The sequence below is a fragment of the Pteropus alecto genome, unplaced genomic scaffold (assembly GCF_000325575.1).
Source record: "Pteropus alecto unplaced genomic scaffold, ASM32557v1 scaffold156, whole genome shotgun sequence".
Lineage (NCBI taxonomy): Eukaryota > Metazoa > Chordata > Mammalia > Chiroptera > Pteropodidae > Pteropus > Pteropus alecto.
In genome coordinates this window covers 1661545-1679871 of record NW_006437746.1, presented here as the reverse complement: position 1 = coordinate 1679871, position 18327 = coordinate 1661545, and the positions used below count along the sequence as shown (strand labels likewise).

The following is an 18327-nucleotide window of genomic DNA, read 5'->3' as shown; positions in this document are numbered from 1 at the left end:
GGGGGGGGATGGCGTGCTTTTTGCTGTCTTTCCTAGGGGATCCTGGAATCACAGGATCACCGATCTGGTCCTTGGAAAGCTGTCAACTGATGTCGTGTGTCCTTTTTGGTTTCGTTAGATGTCAGTCAAGTTGAGAGAAAGTGATTCCTGGCTGGACGTGGATGTATGAAAGTCACGGAGAGAAAGATACCATGATTCAGAAAAAGTGGGTCGGACAACAAGGGGCCAAGGGCGGGAGCCTCAAGGAAAAGTCGACTTCAGAAGGGACCGAGTTTCACACACGTTACGCAGCCATCCACGCCTACCTCATTCAGGGAGCTCTGCTCAAAAGTTCTTCTCTCCCCCGAGAGAATTCGATATTTCATGAAAGCATGAAAATAGAGCCTAAATATTTTTGGCTCTATTCTTGGTAGTTTTTTTCTTCAGTCTGTCCACCCACCTGTTGAAATCTAATCCCTACTAAGCATCTACAGCTCTACAGTCTACCAAGCACTGTGTTAGGTGCAGGACAGTGAAGAGAGGAAAGGAGGAAAATAGCGAGTAAGACGTGGCTCCCCCCACTCCCCACCCCCTGGCCCCCCATGATCCCCCCTCACACACACACACTCCAAGGGGCTTTGGTCTGACCGCAGATAAAATAAGTAAGTTCATTAAATGATACAGAGAAATGACCAGCAAAGGGGAACTGCCTGACAGCTATGGGGAGAGGTTAAGCTGGAAAACCCCCTTCTCAACCATGTTCCCTAAAGCCCAACCGGGAAACAGCTCGGGCCAGAGCTAAACAAATACGGTTGCGGGGAAATAAAATGAGAAATATAAGAATGCCACAGCCAGCACAGAGGGAAGCATTTTTTTCAGATCACAGACACTGAAAGCTTTCAGGGGAACATGGATAATAAGCATACAAAGAGCCAGCAGAACCAGATGGGCAATTTAAGAATTCTAGAATGCACCTGTGAGGCCAAAATAGCATGCATTCCCATAAGGTCAGAACAAAATAATGTCTAGATAACATCTCCCAAATCTCTGAGGTACCTACTAAATCTAGTTTCTACTAAGAGCAAGAGAAGAAATGATGACAGATTCAAGGGGTAGAGAATAAAGAACCAATTTGTCTCACGTAGTTAAGAGGCCACCAGTGGGGCTCAGGAGCCTTGGACCAGAATCCAGATCCATGCAAAATGCGAAGCCACCTTCGAAAGCTCAGCTCCGCCCCGTCTTCTCCCCCCAGCACCCCACTGCCCCGTGTGAGGGAGGAAGCAAGCAGCTCGCACCATGGGGAACAGGCCCAGTGAGTGGTAGCGTCTGGACGTCGTGTTGGGCACGGTCTTGTTCCGTAGGTTCTTGAGCTCCTCCTGTGCCTCGTGAAGCATCTCCATGCACTCCGCGTACTTGTCCTCCAGCTCACGCAGCTGCAGGGACCAGGGAAGCGCAGGGGGGAAGGGGTCAGGCTCTCGTGAGCACTGGTGCAAACCTACCCGCCCATACAGCCAGAAGGACACGGGCACGCTCCCAGGGGCCCCGGCACCCCGTGGCCTGAGGCCAGATGCCCAAGAGCCCTCAAGGCTCAGTTTTTCTTTCATGTGGAACATGCTTACAAACTCAGAAATTGCTTGAAACCCTAAGCAGGGGCAACTGAGATTCAAAACATCTTTAAACGAAGGGGAGAGCAAATCGTGACACCCTCGTTTCAAGGGTGTCTTTGAAAGAGCTCCCTTAACGTGGTATGCTTTGTATCACTGTCATCTCTTATTGCAGTGGTCCCCAACCTTTTTGGCACCAGAGACCGGTGCACCTATGGGAATCTGAGGCCTAATGATCTGAGGGGGAGCTGAGGCGGTGATGCTAGCGCTGGGGAGCGGCTGCAAATACAGATGAAGCTTCGCTTGCTCACCCGCTGCTCACCTCCTGCTGTGCAGCCCATTTCCTAACATGCTACAGACTGCTCCCATCCGCAGCCCAGGGTTGGGGACCCCTGCCTTATTGGAATGTTTCTCAGGAGCCCGTCCTGTTGTGTGGCCCAGTTCCTAACAGGCCACAGACTGCTACCCATCCGCAGCCCAGGGTTGCGGACCCCTGCCTTATTGGAATGTTTCTCGGGAGCCCCTGCACACCAGTCTCCGGATTGGTAGACAGCCCAGCCCCCTAGGCGCCCATGGCCAGTAATGGCATAAGCAGGAATTAGTTTAGGAGTAAAAATGACATTAGATTCAACTTAAAAACGGTTGTTAAGGTGGACATGACCCATAGCCAGTCAGAGGGAGGCTGATGACCCCCTAACTGGAATTGGGGGCCCTGATGAAATGAGGGAGAGCCACTCACCTCGGCCGTGAGCTGTCGCTGGGCGTCCTTCGCGGCCCCCAGGTGCTGGACGAGTTCTTCATTTTCCACTGCACACTGAAACAGGAACAAAGGGACATCGGCTTCTCTTACGATGCTGAGAAAAGTCTCACTTTTTCCTTCTTAGTATCTGATCCGTGATGATCCCATCGCACTCCTACAGTGCAGCTTTTATAGTGGAGTGGCGTTTCACCTTTTACACAATTTTGGAGGCAGTCTTTCCCACGCCCACATTCATTCCCTCTCGCCCACCCGCGCCCCCACCCCCAGTCTCGGCTGCTGTCCAGAGCATTTCACCTCCCGCTTCTAGCGAAGGCCCAGCGTGGGAAGCTGAATCGCTCTGAAGGAGATGCTGTCCGCTGCAGGGCAAACCAGGCGCACTCCGTAAAAACACTGGGTGACGGTTCATGAACTTAAATTCCCCAACTCCGTATCTACAGCACCTTTTTAAATGAATTCTACTAATCTGCAGATTATTCTTTGGAGAAAAGCGGTGATAAAGATTATACTAGTGAAACCACTAAGCTTTTTCTCCAAAGGGGCAGCACAAACTCCTACGACATGAAATCAAATGGGACGGTCTCCAGTGGGTAGATGCCCCTGCTTGAGCTCAGAACGGCCCTCTCTGTGTCAGCCAGAGGAACAGAGCTTACAGCTTTTGCCTTCTTCTGCAGATCGACTATTTGTGACAGCAGGTGTGTGATCTCCTCCTGCTGGCGGGCAGCATCTTCGGTCTTCTTGGCCAGTTCCTCTGAGATGCTGGCAATCTGCACGTTGGCGTCCCCTTTGACCAAGAAACAACCATCACAAGGGTAGGTCAGAAAGCCTGACCTGCTAACCAAGAGAGAATGGTTTCTCTGTGGTTTGTGCAAGAAACATCTTTATCCTAAGACGTGAAGTAGGGAGTGGGTGGTGGGGGTAGGGGGCGAAGAGGCTCATAGCAGGAAGGAACCTAGGGTCCCCACTTTGTTCTACGGTGAAACAAAGCAAAGCGGCTTCCCTGGGCTCAGTCGGTCATGAAAAGGAAGCCAGCCCCCCAGTCATGGCTCAGTGGAGGGGCCTGACTCCAGTGACCAAGGCCGCCCCCCTCCCCTGAGGAAAGCAGGCAGGCTTCAGGCGTCAGCCAGGAGGCACCACACCAACACAAAGGTGCGTCTGGCCGCGTCCCCAAATTCCACGCACGAACGGATCCACGTCACCTACAGGGACCCTGCTGCACCCTGTTCTAGAAAGAAACTCCTGCCACGCACAGCACAATTTCCTCAGGTGTTTTCAACCTATATTCAGAGCCCAAACTCATTTTACTGGAGTCGAACATATGGTGTGTTTCACTGACGTAGGTTTTTTTTTTTTTTCTGCTGAAGCTCAAAATATTCTGTTCACCCCTTTGTCTGATCTTAACTTGTAAACTTACAATAGAGACGGTAGAAAGAAGTGTGTACTTGTAAAGCTGAGAACTCTTACCTTGACTTTTACCAATCAAATGACTAGAAAGCGGGTTTCCCACAGTTCTGTGTATTTCAACATAGAACTCAGAAGCCAGGCCTAACTTAGCCATTACATAATTCCAATAGTCCAGTAGAAAGCCGACATTTACATTAAATATCGGTATCAGAGAGACATTGAGACAAGGTGTGACTGACAGCCTAGCATCCAATTTCTCAGAAATCAGGGCGAGAGGTGCAGCACCAGACCAGGGGAGGCCTCTAGTTTTAAGCAAAATGCTACTGAGCCCAGGCTGGCAGGGAGACTGTACTTTGTCAGGAGGATGCGAATCTGTCTGGTCATAATGATGGCAGATGCGGGAAGGCAGAAGAGGGAATAGGAGTGGGGTAGGAGGACCAGGGACATACTCAGCTCCTTCACACAGTCGTTGACCAGCTGCTGCTCCTTCTCTTCGTAGGTGATGGTCTCCGTCTTCAGCTGGCAGGCCTGTGGACAAGGCCCAGGTCAGAGGCCCCGCATCCACACCTGGACCGGCGGGGCAGGCAAGGCTGGGGCATGGAGCAAGGGCTAACCCGGGTCTGTGAAGCCACCCTTCAGCATCTCCGCACCTGTCACCCATTGCACCCTCAAATACGGAAAGTCAATCTGAACCCCCCACTCAATGAATCTCAGATTTCCAACACTGAAAAATGTGTACCACGAGAGGGCACCACACGAGCAATGCACACAAATGCTATCCACCCTGCTTTACTAAAACTCTGTAAGACCACCCTTGGGTCCAATCTGTCTGTCTGAGTCATCTGTGTCTGTCCTGGCTCATAGCCGTGAACCCCTCTGGGACCCAAACAGTGCCCAGGACACAGCTCTGCCCACCACCGGCATCCTGAGGATAACCACAACGCGAATGGCTAACACTTACATTCACCTACTATGTGCTGGGCACTGTCCTAAGAGATTGAGTCTGACTTAAACCTGGTGTATTCAGCTGAGCAAAACAAGGCACAGTATGAAAGCATGCAAATCCAGAGACCCAAGAGCTATTCCAGGATGCGTATGGCTTGCTCCTGGCTAAACAGTGGGGAAGACAGAGATGTGGAGACCTCAATGAGAGAAGGTGTCTCTGAGCCCTCAGGTCCTGGCCCCAGCGAGACACCCCTCCTGAAGGCCGAGATGGAGTAGCCGGACTCTCTGACTGGATCAGCAGGCTTTAGGTGAAGACTCTGACAGAGGGTCCTCCACTCGCTGTGTGCCCAGCACTACAGCGTTTACCTGGGGCAGGTGCTGGAAGGGGCAGCACTAGACTCAGAATGGGGAGCACTGGGCTGTCGTCTTGGCTCGGACACTGGCTGACAGAGAGGCTGGGCAACCGTCCATAAATGAAGAGCTGCAGGAGGTGAGCTCTAAGAGAAAATGACCCTTTTCTTATGCCTAAGAGCGTCCTTGTGAGCCCAAGGCATGAGGCTCTTTCCAATGTGTGGACAAGTTCAAGGGGACAGGTGGTCTATTGGAGGGGCTTTGGGAGCCCTGGGTCAGCTCAGGGGGACATGCAGCCCAAACCTGACCAACAAGGGCCTGATAAACAAGGCTGCACCGTAGTCTGGCTAGAGGGCATAAACGCACTGATAATTAAGACCAAAAGTACGAAATGTGCATGTATCAGCATTTCTGGGTAAGGACAGTGGGTGGAGGGAAATGTGAGGTTTGGAGTCACATTTGCAAGTCCTGGTTTTGTCCTTCCCTAGCTTGCACGGCCTTCCTTAGGAAATCAAAACACCTAGCAGCCTGCGACCTGCTTTTCCCACTTGTGAGAATCAAAGTCACCAGCTTCCCATTTCTTTGTGAAGAGTTTTAAAAATAAGGCAGGCAGAGCGCCTAGCACAAGGACCAGCCAACCAGGAAGAGCCAAAATGCGCACGTTTCCAAGGAGCCTCATCGCAGCCTTTGGAAGCGAACTGTCTGAGAAGTCTGTCCCCACGTTCTCGGGCACGGCTTCCTCAGAGCACGTCTGACCTGCCACCGATGACATGAGAATGAGGCCTCCGAGACACGTCAGAGCCGCAGACTGCGATGGAGAGACCCGCCGTGGGGGCGTGTGCCCTACCTGTGACGGACGACGGGTCTGCCACGCTCGCCCACCCACATGCTGCACAACCCACCGCTCGGGGTGCTGCACGGCTGTCCCGGGAGGCAAAGCCAGCACAGGACGGAGGGTGCCAGCCGGGCACGTGGCGAGCTCTGCGCTTCAGTTCCGGTGGTTCTCCCACGGACGGTCACCTCTGAGAACGGCGCCATCACCACGGCTGTTCTCGCCGGATAAGGCAGCTGGGGGACAAGAGCGGGGTGGACACTGCACCTCGGATCGAAGCACGACGTTCTCCTCTTCGAGGTCCTTCAGCTTCTTCTGAAGAGAGTCCAGATGAAAGTAGCTCTGGACCGAGGGTGAGGACTCGTTTCTCTTCAACCTGCGGGTGAAAGTACGGGCCCTTTTGAAGGGGACACACATTCCTCCCCGCAGCTGGCACGCCCAGGAGCGTCAGGGGACACGCGGGCGTGACAAGGATCCATCAGGCCGCTCCCTCGCCCCCAAGAAGACAGGGGGCAGCTGACACACAGGCTGGCCGCCACTTCAGACTCACATCCCAACCCTTTGTCCACAACTGGCCGTTGCCACATGGCCCTCAGCTTTCGGGGGAATCAGCTCTACTTGAAGCCCACACCATCCCAAGATGCCTGGAGGTTTATTTAATACTTAAAATGCACTTCTAGGTGCCTGGAACTGTTATAGTACTCGACATGTATTAATGCTCGTAACGCTATGAATTAAGTGCTCTTACCCTCATTTTATAGATGAGGAAACAAGCACAGAGAGGTCAAACAACTTGGCCAAGAGCACACAGCTAGAGAGCCACAGAGCGGAGAAAGGGATCAGGCCGCTGGGCTCGGGAGTCCTCGCCCCTGACACGGGGCTCTGACGACTCTCAGAAGCCCCCACGCCTTCCGTCGAGGCCCCTCCACAGCACCTCTGGCTCCAGAACCCTGTGTTTCCCCCCAGCAGCAGAGGCCACCCCGTTACTCATCAACACGCCAGGCCAAAGCAACCTCACCTGACAAACAAGCGAGAAAACCCCGTAAGAGGAAAACTGAAAACCCGTCCTTCCACGTCCCGCTAAAATAGCAAAATCGACCTCTGTGCGAGGCACTCGGACACGCCCGGGCTGCAGGAGGCGACCTGGCCTAGGCAAGTCCGAGCACATGGCCAGCGGCCGGCCTGCGCTGTGGCCCCTGACACGCGCCCTGGAGACTTACGGGGTGGAACACGTGGACTCAGGCTCGCTCTCCTCGGCGGCACTGGTGTAGAACTGGAGCAGCTCATCCTTCATGGACAGCTCGTGCCGGAGCTGAGACACCTGCACACACGTGGCCGGGGGCAACCGTTCACTTCCCCGAAGTGACACCGCCCCGCTGACGCTCCAGCTCTGCTCGGGGCAACACTTACAAGCTCTCATTAAAAGCGAAGGCCTGTCACTGATTTTGTGCTAGTCGAAGAGAACAAAGCGTTGAATTGGATCTCTTCGGGAAAAAATACGGTGAATTACTTTTTGGCAGAAATCCCTCTGCCTAAATTTATCACTTTTACTTTGGTACAGAGGAGAGGTGAGAGGGGACTAGAAGGTTCTAGGATGATGTCTTGGGGGGACAAGGTAGCATATGGGCTTTGCAAGCAGCCAGATGACCAGCTGAGCAAATGGCTCGCGAAATGGATCATGTTACCAAATGAAAGACAAGGCCACCTGCGTCTGCCGAAACCAAAGCTCTCCTGGGACCAGGGCCCTGGGGGTGCCAGCTGTGGGGGTGGGCAGCTACATGCAGCTGGTCAACCCTCGTTCGCACACTTGGAAAACCTCACGGCTCCGCCCTGTGACCACTGCACCCTCACGGGGCTCCCAGCCAAGCGTGGCCAGACCGTGCTCTGTGCTCAATGATCACAGGTAGGAATTCAGATACAAGAAGAGGCAAGTATCAGGAACTGGCCATACCAACTACCGCCAGGACAGTTTTGCAAATCACACTGATTTATACCTTCCGTGTAAAATAAACGAACCTGGGCCATAAAATTTGCCGCTTGCCCTTCCACCATTTAGTACTGATGACTAGGGAATTCTGCTATAAACGAGGACCGGACTTCTGTTTTAATTCCTTCTTGTTTCTAATTTCATTTAGGGTCTGCGCTTTGTTCCAATTTTCCTACACAACACAGTGAATATATTATGACATCCATGGAGAAGCCAATTTTAGGTCCGCACGGGCGTTAGCTTTAACGCCTAGACTGATGACTTCATGTGGTGCCAAAGGGGAACATAGTACAGTGTTCAAGTTCAAAGCTTTTACTCATTTCCACTCCCCCAGCGTACGATGCTCTTTGTGTGAGACGAGGTAGCCCCAAGGACGGGCAGTAACATGGGGAAGCAGCACGTGAGGGACAACAGGTGACCATTTACCGGTCCCTGGGTGGCATGTCCGTCGGTTCAGAAGGGACTGGGAAGGGAGCCAGGCTGACCTGGCATGCTTTAGTACCCGAGAGAAGGGGGATTCAGGTCATAATGTGGGGTGCAGGGAAAGCAGGAGTTAACTTCTCCGAGAGCAGAAGTATATAGTAACGTATCATCTTTTAAAGAAAGCCCATGATTAAAACTTTTCTTATATAGTGACGACTCTGTTTCATCATATTAAAACTAATATTAAACCCAGATAATGATAGCTCGGAATTGCTTTAACGAGGAAAACCTTCGAATACACCTTAGAAATACAAATAAGGGCATCCTGTCCCACTAAGAAAGTTTCTGGTAGAAAATAAGGGAGAAGAAATGAGAAGAAAGGCAATGAAAGTTATCACAGTTAAAGTTCATTGCTCGAAGAACAGGAAGTTACAAAGTGGGGCTCGGCTCTCCGACCCCGTCTGACTCCACAGAGCCTTCCTCCTCCTGCCCGCGCCCCAGCCCGTCCAGAAAGCCTCAGCCCCTTAAGATCAGCCCTCGACTTTCACGCCCCTCTCTCTGCCCCTGCTGAGATCCGATAGCCAAGATTTGTATCATGAAAATAATGGGGTTTCTATCATGAAAACCACAGGCTATTTTTTTTGTTTTACAAGCACAAAATTATACTGCGGTGACGACTGTGTGGCCGCCGCCTTCGCCTGCAGCATGGCCACCCCGCCCCGACTCGGGGACCCTGCTCGTTGTGTGTCAGCCTGCCCCGCGCTTTGGTCAAGCGCTGCGTGTCTGTGTCAGCCTACGTGATGATCTGCACTCGTGCAGGACAGGGACTGTGGCTGGTCCCAGGCCTGCCGTGGGACAAGACACTGTGGGTCTCCTGAAAGAACAGGCTCCTGGGCGACCTGGTCCACACTCTCCGAAGGAGACACAGTGAACAGAAGGTGCTGCCGAAAGGTGGGATTCTGTGTCTGGGCGGCCACTTTGGAACAGGACTTGAGCGTGCCCTGGGCGGGCGGGGGGCCGGGCGTGGCGAGGGGGACCCCGTGACGTCACCGCCTCCGACCACGCCTGTGGCACCGCCTTTGCGTCAGCCCTCACCTCCTCCCTGATGTGCTCCACCTGCTCCTCCAGTAGCTCGTTCCGCTCCGTGAGGGTCTTGTTCTTCTTCAACAACGACTGGCCAATCCGAGCAGCCAACTCTAAATCTCGCTCTTTCTGTGAAAGGCAGAAGCGAGAGCAGAGAGTCAAAAAAACCCAGGCTTCCTGAAGGAGCCAGCAGCGCTCAGTGCTGGCGGAGGAAAGCAAGCACGTTAGAAACGACGAAGGGGTTAATAATTCACCATCCGGTCACCGGCGTCACCAGCATTTGATACCCATTCAAAGAGGAGGATGGTCTGGCCACATAATGTGCAGGAAGGAGCTACACAGACCTCAAGCAACGAGAGGGAGCCTTCAAACCTAATAGGAGTAAGTCTCTGTTCAAACAGGGAAAAACCTGCTCCCAAAAACATTTCTTCACAACTGCATTTGATATCTGCGTAGTCATTTGATACCCCGTCTCTCTGTGGAGAGCTGAGGGCTGGGTATTGTCACCAGGGCCCAGCACGTGGAAACTCTCAGTGACTAGGAGCTGCATGAGTGAATGAATCCAGACAGTTCAAGTGCTCTTAAAATAAAGCCAGGAGCTGACACCAGGAGGCAGCCTCTTCAGCACTTATTAAGCTGGAATGTATCGCGTTCCTTACATTTGCCTCATCCGACTGGAAAATGTTTCAAGTTACTCTGAAACAGTAACATGCTTCTTTCACTTACTGGGAGGCTACTTAGGGTTTACTTAAAACAAACGCAGGCAAAATGGAGAGAGGCGATGCATAAAATCGCCCTACTTCAGAGACAAAGAGGTGTTAGGGACACAGGATTTTCTGCTCAGCTGATGACATCACTCAGAATAGAGCGGTACGAAGAGGAAATATTTAGCGGTATATAAAGGTACAGCTGCTTTGATGAGAGGAAAAATGGCTGCTGACTGTGGAGATGTGAGGTGGCTGCCGACACCAAAAGCAGACTTACCGATCCCTGATCAATGTGGTTAGATTCAACTTGCTCAATTGGGTGGCAAGCGGAGGAGAACTCTGGAAATCTAAATTATTTTAGAAGCTGATGCTAATGATGCCATTCACCTGGCGTAAAAAGCAGATGAATGGAACATGTAGTTGTTAAGAAAAATAATATAAACAACCCCACTTTAAAATGGAGCTGGAACTACCATGCCAGAGGAACTGCCTTGCACGTTTTATGCCTCAGACCCGTGGGAGGTTAAAAACGGGGCAGCATAACCTTGGGACTGGGCCTAAAGCAACCTTGTGTCCCGAAGGACTGTTTGCAAGCATAACAAAAAAGCAGATATTATGACTAGCTGGCTGTTGGCTCCTGGACTGAAAATTAAAAACGCTCTTTAGAATAAACATCACGATGTTAGCTTCGCTGCATCAATAGAAATGCCTTCCATCTTTTGTAATCACTCCGCTTCCCTTTCTCAAAGATACCCCTTGCCTTTGTCTCCTACCTGGAACATGATTTGGGCTTTTGCCTGAATCAGTGCTTCCTGAATAGCTATTCTTCTTCTTCTTTTAACCCAAATAAATGCGCGTTGCCTCTCATTTTGAAAGGCCCTTTTATTTTTAGCTTAACATAGTTAAGAGCAGGGGAAAAAAAAAAGCTGGGAGGAGTCCTAGCTTCTGAAGGGCTAGTAACTAAGGACATGGCCTCGGGGTCAGTGGCATCTGTTTAATAAGGATCAGGTACACTCGAGATTAGTCTCTTCCAGAGACGGGTGGTAACCTGTGAGCAGGATGAGAATCACTTTAGTAATGGCAAGTGACATTCCAGTTGAAATGGAATTCCACAGCACAGAGCTGAAATGCCAAAGTGCGTTCCACGTAACAAGGGCGCTATTTCACATTTAAACTTCCGTTTGTCATCTATTTACTTATGTGAGTACTGAGTCACAACCTAAGGTGTGTTTCCTGCAGCAGGTGCTGGTCCAAAGTTGAACTGCTCCAGGCGAACCATCCCACTGTGAAACTATGAGCGTTCGGGTTCTGATTGAACATTCCTGGGCCTGGTTCCCTCGTCTGTGAGATGGAGTAGGGTGAGATACCCTTGAAAAAAATCTTCTACATTTACGATTCATTGACTTGTACAATGAAGAAGCAAAACAAAATGAAAACACACATACACACACAACACGAGCAGCTATTCCGTGCGACAGCAGTATATCTTCCCCTTGCTTACCGCAGGAGTTACATTGAACCGCTGGAGGTCAAAGTATAGTTTGGGAAGACTCTGGATTTGACAGGTATTTGTCTCTCCGTCTTGCACAGATGATGGTCTCTCTCCCCTAGGTCTTCAACAGTCCTAAAATCTGTAACTGCTATCACCCCTGTCCCAGAAAGCCAGCCAGGTATCATGTGAAGTAAGCCACATAATACGTCCAGCTCATTCCCACAATTTGCGTCTCCCCAGCCTCCCTCCCCATGGGACGAAGAGGGCCAGTGAGTGTGCCCAACACCTGAGATGCTCTCTCTGTGTCGTCACCCAGTCGGCTACAGTGTCTACCAAGGAAGGTCCTTCTCTCAAGGGCCCTTTATCACACTTCAGACTCAACGGTCATGCTTGTTTGGTCCCTGGAGGAAAGGACCCAAAGGAATCGCGTGAAGGAACTTGCACACCCGCCTCTCGGGGGCCGACTCCCAATCAGCATCTAGTGCGTGTGGTCTCAGCCGGCTAACACTCCGTTAAAACCGCAACACCAATGTCCGTCTTCCTTCAGAAGTGCAGTCAAGTCGATGGACGTTCTCTGCTAGAACAAGTTCTCGGACTCAGGACCCAGCAGGTGCTCACCGCCCTCACTGTCTGCGTCCCCCTTGTGCAACTCTGGGGGTTCTGAATGCGTCACCCTAAGATGTGCCTCTGTGGTGTGCACACTGTTTTGAGCTAAAGGCAACCTTAGAGGAGGGATCAAGAGAAACCTCTGCTCCTCCCTGAACTACCTACAAGAACTTGAATTACGGGCCTTGCCCACAATACGAGACTGTCGGAGATAACCTCTTTCGACCTCTCTTAAGGGCAGGACAAACTTCTATTCACTAAGCACCTGCTCTTCTTGGAAGTCCCCAAGGCACCTCACCTCATCCCTAGCTCAGGATGTCTTACATACCACAGTCACTTTCTGTCTCTGAACCTCTCCTGCATGTAGGGTCAATGACTTGCTCATGTATGTGGGGTTCCAATACCTACATGTGTCTTAAATGTGGTTATTTTCTCTTGCTCATCCGTCTCACGTCTCTTTGATTATTCGACCAGCCAGAAGAAACCTTAAGGGTAGAGGAACATTTGCTCCCCACACATCCAAGCTGCTGAGTTCCAAGCACAGTCATTTGCTACGCTTGAGCCACATTTTTATGCAGATTCCACTGTAAGCGAATCAAGCAAAAATTATAACAATGAAGACCAGCTGGGAAAGGCACTGCTCAGGCACATGAAGGAGGCTGAGGGCTGCCCACAGCGCACGGAGCCCAGAACCCAAGAGGAGCGAGAAACAGAAAGGGGAAAAAAAACAGGTGGAGGGGGTGCACTTAACAACTAAGCCCCTCGCCTCTCCCCATTACACCCCAAGCCTCCCCTCCCCCTGCCCAACTGAGGGGGAGCTCTCACCTTGTCTACACCAAAAATCTAATCTTTATAGTAAAACTCTGCTGGGAAACATTTTTTTTTTAAAGCAAGACGTTACAATAAAAATAAGGATGAAATGAAAAAAAAAAATCTAAACAAAAAGTTATCCTAGTGTTTCTGTTGTTTCTTTACTAAAGTGATGGGCAGACTGGTTGGGTTTCTCTTGGAGAATTACTAGAATAAAAAAAACAAAACAAAAAACTCCCGTTTCTTACAACCAGCCAACATCTAATCAGTGTTTACTTCTAAAAACAGGAGAACAGCTAAGGAAACGACCATCAGATTAAACTACAATGAGAATAAAAGACTAGAAATAAATAATTTAGGGCTTTGGAAATAATCTATTAAAAGAACTGGTTCTTTTCGTCCGCGGGAAACTCGGCCAGGTGGGGTCATTCTTACTCTGCCCACTCCCTCTCCTCAGACACGCTTTCTTTAAGACGACTGTGACTTGTGCCTCAGCCCCTCTTACCAAGGAACACATGTGCTGCTGACATAGGCCCTGGAGCTGGCGAGCAGCCTGCCTCCAACACTTCGCCGCTGACTCATCCCATTCACCAATTTCAAGAGAAAGTGTGACTAAGAGGCCTTCGGAATAACCCTCTCTGTAACTGGGGAGGAGGCAAGCCTTGCCCAGAGATAAATTCCACACAACAGTGAGCCTGGGGAAGCTGCTGCATCCTCTTCCCCTTAAATACAGAAGTGAACTCCACGCTGGCCAAGGGCTGTGCTTTGGCATCCTGTGCAAATCCTGCCAGCAAACCCACCTGCATGTGGCAGGCGTGCAAACCAGAGCAAATGGTCACGATTGGAGGAAATGGAACCTCGGCCAAGAAAAGCACAGCACAGTACAACTGTCACATGACTGGGGCAGTTAGATGTTAACCAGGAAACCTGCCTTGTTCCAAAGAAAGGCAGTGACACAGATGCAATGCTTATCGGGAGATGGAGAGGAAGGGCATAGATAAAACACGCAGAAACACACCAACCACTGCTGTGACGAGCCACTAAAAATAAAACCAGGCACAACAGAGCCGCATGGTAAACTGTCCCATGAGTATTCTTTTCAGTAACTCGATTTTTTAAAAAAGACAATAGCATACTCCTCATACGGTGGCATTCATTTAGGAAATCAGCTGGGGGGAAGTGAACTGTTTTTAACCAAATCTGCACAAAGGGTTGGAGTCCTGGGCAACTTTGGAAGCCATCCTCCTGTGTCCAAGCAGAGCTGGCCCAGCCCTGCCAGCTCAAACTCAGTGGGAGCCAAGAACACGGGCAGTGGACACTCACGGAAGCAGCGTCCTCTAAAAAACATGACCCGGTTCACGTTTTTAAAGTAAAAATGTCCCACTGCCAAGTAACTAACCGTATTCCCCAAAACTAAGTCCACAGGGCAGTAAACACATAACCAAAAGCAAGGGTCACACGCACTGCAGTCAGGGGCCTGTTGGAAAGCAGCCAGGCCACCCTGGGTGTCCTCTGTTCTCTGAGATTCAGGTCCCTTCCCTGTAGGATGGGGAAACAGTGGCGCCTACTTCTGAGAGCTACCCCAGAATTAATGAGATGACACATGAACAACACACAGCTCTCAGTCAAATTTCAGCCTCAATAATAAGGCTGACAACAGAGGCCGGCAGTGATCAAAGGCCTGTCATTGCCAAGATTAAAAGGGAGGCGGAAATCATCCAACTGGGTCCCCCGTCTTGGGAAAGTTTCTAACGAATGCAGTTGGATGAACAAAACACACAGAACTGCAGGGTGCCTCCTGTGCTCAGGGCTCTGTGGGGGTACAGACAACCTGGGGATGCGGTGACGGTGACAGCCTCAGAGGTCACCGGTGAGCCCCGCAGCACAACACTCAAAGCCAGGAAAAGACAGAGGTGACCAAATGGTGCACAAGGTCAAGAGCGGGAGAGGAGGAGGCAGGTCCACGGTGACAAGGAACGGGACGTTTTCAGAACGTGATCAAGTGCGTGGCTTTGAAAGCCGCTCCGAGGAGTTCTAAGTGTCAGGAAAGGGCCAGGTGATTACCGAGGGCTTGGGACAGTGACAACGGCAGGAAGATTAGAGGAGAAAGACACTAAACACTCACTGCTGAGGCTCCAGGAGCTGGAGTGGTGACCTTGGAGTAAAAATACAGGCACAGACATAGGACCCCTCAGAAGACCTGACGACTCACTGGGAACGGGGTGAGCGGCGGATGCTGGAAACACGGCAAGATGTGGAGGGCAGTGGCGTTCCTGGGGCTAGTGGACACAGCAGGAAGGGGTCCGTAATAAACCCTCCGCTAATGCCGGCCACCAAGATGGCTGCAACTAGAGCGCCACGGGAAGGCCTTTTCCCCGCAAACGCTTCGCCATTGGCCCTGCCACAGCCAAAAGCCCGAACATCACTCATTTGGGGTTGAGGAGTTTGTAACGTCTATGACATGCAGGTGGTCAGGTGGGGCTCAGCGCCTGCTGCCACTGAACCCTACTGGGTCTGGTTGCGAGCGGCCTTTGGGAGAAGGGAAGGGGAGTGGGCTGCAGGGGGAGTGAGCCCTCCGGAACTGAGAGGGAGCTGGAAGGCTCCAGCCCTCAGAGCAGGTATGAGAACGCTTGATGTGCAGAAGGGGCAAACACAGGGGAAGAGAGAGACATCAAAAATGGGGTAAAAAGATGCCCCCCCAAAAAAACTCTGGGTCCCATCACTCCTGCTCGGTCTTGTGTTTCAACCTAAACATGACAATAATGATTTCTATGTTTCCCACATCCTTCTATTCTTAGGGCTATTAGTAGGGCTAATGAATGGTCACGTGACCCAAAGTCATTCTCGATTCTAGAGCAGAAACGAGGGTCTAAAAATTAGCATCTGTGCATTTAAGGCCTGATTGGGGGGGGGGGGAGGGGTAAATGGGGGGCGGACTAAAGACGGGCACTTAATAAATATTTACTAAGAACCTATCATGCTGTGGCCTGTTCTAGGCATGGGGAATACACACATTATACTCGACTGTTTTTAAAGGCCTTCATAGCTCTGTAATTCTCGACTGCCAACACAGTGCTGGGAAGAAAGTGACAAAACCATGGTCTCTAAAATACCAGCAGCTCATCCAATCCTCAGCAAGTTTCCTAAGTTTTCTTGCCATGCTTATTTTGGTTATTTCCAGGCTGACGCTGAGTAAATATCTCCTTAATCGTATGTAAACAAAACAAACAAAGATATGGGTAATGATGTATTTTTCTGATATTTTTTAGGCACACTTAAAATATATCCTAACAAAGCTTTTGAGATTTTTTTTTTTTTTAATCTAAAACTGGGTATTCTAGCAGGTATTTCAATGCTACCTGATTTTGTCATTAACACCTTGTACAAAGTTACAGCTACCAAGACTAACATGGCTACCAGTTCAAAAAGCAAAGCCACGACATCACACCCTGAGAGGGCCCGATTCCGGAGAGTCTTCACGCGGATGGACAATAACGTACGCTTTAATCGATATAAGCGATATTCGATCACTGATGAGGGACTCTTCGCCTCCCCCCAAAACACTTACCTCCTCGAGCAGCCGGGTGACAGCGTCGATGTCATTGTATGTCTTAGTCATCTGGCCCACTCTTTCAGCACATAAAACTGCAAGAAACGGAGCTAACAATGAAACTTCCGATGACACGATCCGCCAAACAAATGACCCATCTAAAACAGCGGCCCCCGAGCTGTACCTGCGTGTTAGAGGGGCACAAAGCTGGTTGGTTTTGCAGAGTTCGACCCACACTGTACTCAGTAGGTTTCACTTCCCAGTTCCAAGGAAGAGTCCTGAGCTTTGAGGGAGTGAGGGGGTCGGAATGACCTCTAATCCCTGCAAAGCCTTGACATTGTGTGTGACATACTTAGACGTGGTGCTGGGGGGCGAGGCACTGGAGTGGAAAGGGGCCTGGCCTCATGTAAATTCAGTCAACTGAAATGGGTCAGCAGCAGAGACACGACAGTTATCAGAAAGACCTACAGGATGTAGACCTCGCTAACCCCCGAGACCCAACCACGCGGACAGAGTGGGATCCTTCAGAAAGCAGCTCTCGGGATAATTATTAAGCAACAGTCTTAGCTGATAATTTCAAATGGCACAGTGCCCCACGCCCTCCCCAAATGGCCTACATGCTAAGGCTGTGTAACCAGTTTCTATACTAAGAAAACTTGGGTGATAGATTTTTTTTTTTAAATCCACACCAAAAAGACTATTATCACTATACACACACACACAGACACACACACTACACGGAATAATTGATATTTCACTATACATATAATTTACCATGCTCATAAGAGGCTGCATCAGGCTACTTCAGGACTGTGTGTGTTTGTTTTCCTTTCCTTTGAGGAAAAAGCTTGTGCAGTGAAGGAAGACTAGTCTGCTGAAAAATCTTAGGGTTCTTTTGTTTTAAACCAGTAGCAAGGAAACTGATTTACAGTTCAACAAACACCAAGAAGTAGCATGTTTTTTTTTTTTTTCTGTAGAGGAAGGAGTAAATGCAAATGGATTTAAGGCCAAAGTGTAAAAGTTTTTGAAACCTGCCACTTTGGGGCTAAATAATAACTTCTTAGTAACTCTTCTCAACTAAGGCTTCAGAGAGTAATTCTTTAACAGTCGAAGACCTAGTTCAGCTTTGGCAAGGACCCACATTCAGTATCAACTCATGCAAGGCATTTGGGAACTGAAGTGTATTACTGAGCCAAACTCAGCAGCAAGCCGCAAGGGGAATGCAATAGGTCTCTAAATATTTTACGAAATGCAAATAGAGATCATCCTAGTAAAGGAGCTCAGAGAAATCTGATCTGTTGGAATGATTTCCTTTAGAAGGTGACCTGAAATCTGGTTCCAAATCTGAAACCCAACCAACACAGAGCCCTAAAGCCAGGTAAGGGGGCTCTTCTCCAAGCCTCCCCAACTCACCCAGCACTTGAGGGCAGAAACTCTTTTGCCAGCTGGAGAGAAGCACGTCCACTGCCTCGGGCACCTTCGTCCCTGCACCTTGGAGCTGCCAGGTGTGGGAAGGCAAGGGGGATTTATAAGGGTTGGTTTAAATGAGGATTCAATTTGATGGAGATGGGAGTCCAGCTCAAATTGCTCTAAATAGTTCATCAGCTCGAGGTCACAAGAAATCTTTAAGTGAAGACTCCTACGCTGTGGACAGGAGTTAGTTTTCATGCCGTACAGCTGCCACATTCTGCTACAGAGCAGATAATGACGCTGGAGGCCTCCGGCCAGCTCTCCTGTAGGAAAGCATCGGCACCGCCCACCCCCTTCATCAACTGGAAATGGGCCACAGCAGTTACA

At 50.3% G+C, this 18327-nt stretch overlaps 1 protein-coding gene across 11 annotated transcripts in view; it reads right to left on the bottom strand.

Moving 5' to 3' along the window:
• The window catches only part of TRAK1 (trafficking kinesin protein 1), a 165032-nt gene that overhangs the window by 24428 nt on the left and 122277 nt on the right, over positions 1 to 18327 (bottom strand). For all 11 annotated transcript variants that reach the window (XM_025048957.1, XM_025048960.1, XM_025048961.1 and 8 more), the window contains 8 exons: positions 16549 to 16625; positions 9378 to 9494; positions 7093 to 7193; positions 6140 to 6248; positions 4194 to 4272; positions 2994 to 3124; positions 2323 to 2397; positions 1275 to 1412 (listed from right to left, as the gene is read on the bottom strand). In XM_025048957.1, the coding sequence (XP_024904725.1) occupies positions 1275 to 1412; positions 2323 to 2397; positions 2994 to 3124; positions 4194 to 4272; positions 6140 to 6248; positions 7093 to 7193; positions 9378 to 9494; positions 16549 to 16599 (801 nt within the window). In that variant the 5' untranslated portion in view covers positions 16600 to 16625. The remainder of the gene's footprint in view (positions 1 to 1274; positions 1413 to 2322; positions 2398 to 2993; positions 3125 to 4193; positions 4273 to 6139; positions 6249 to 7092; positions 7194 to 9377; positions 9495 to 16548; positions 16626 to 18327) is intronic.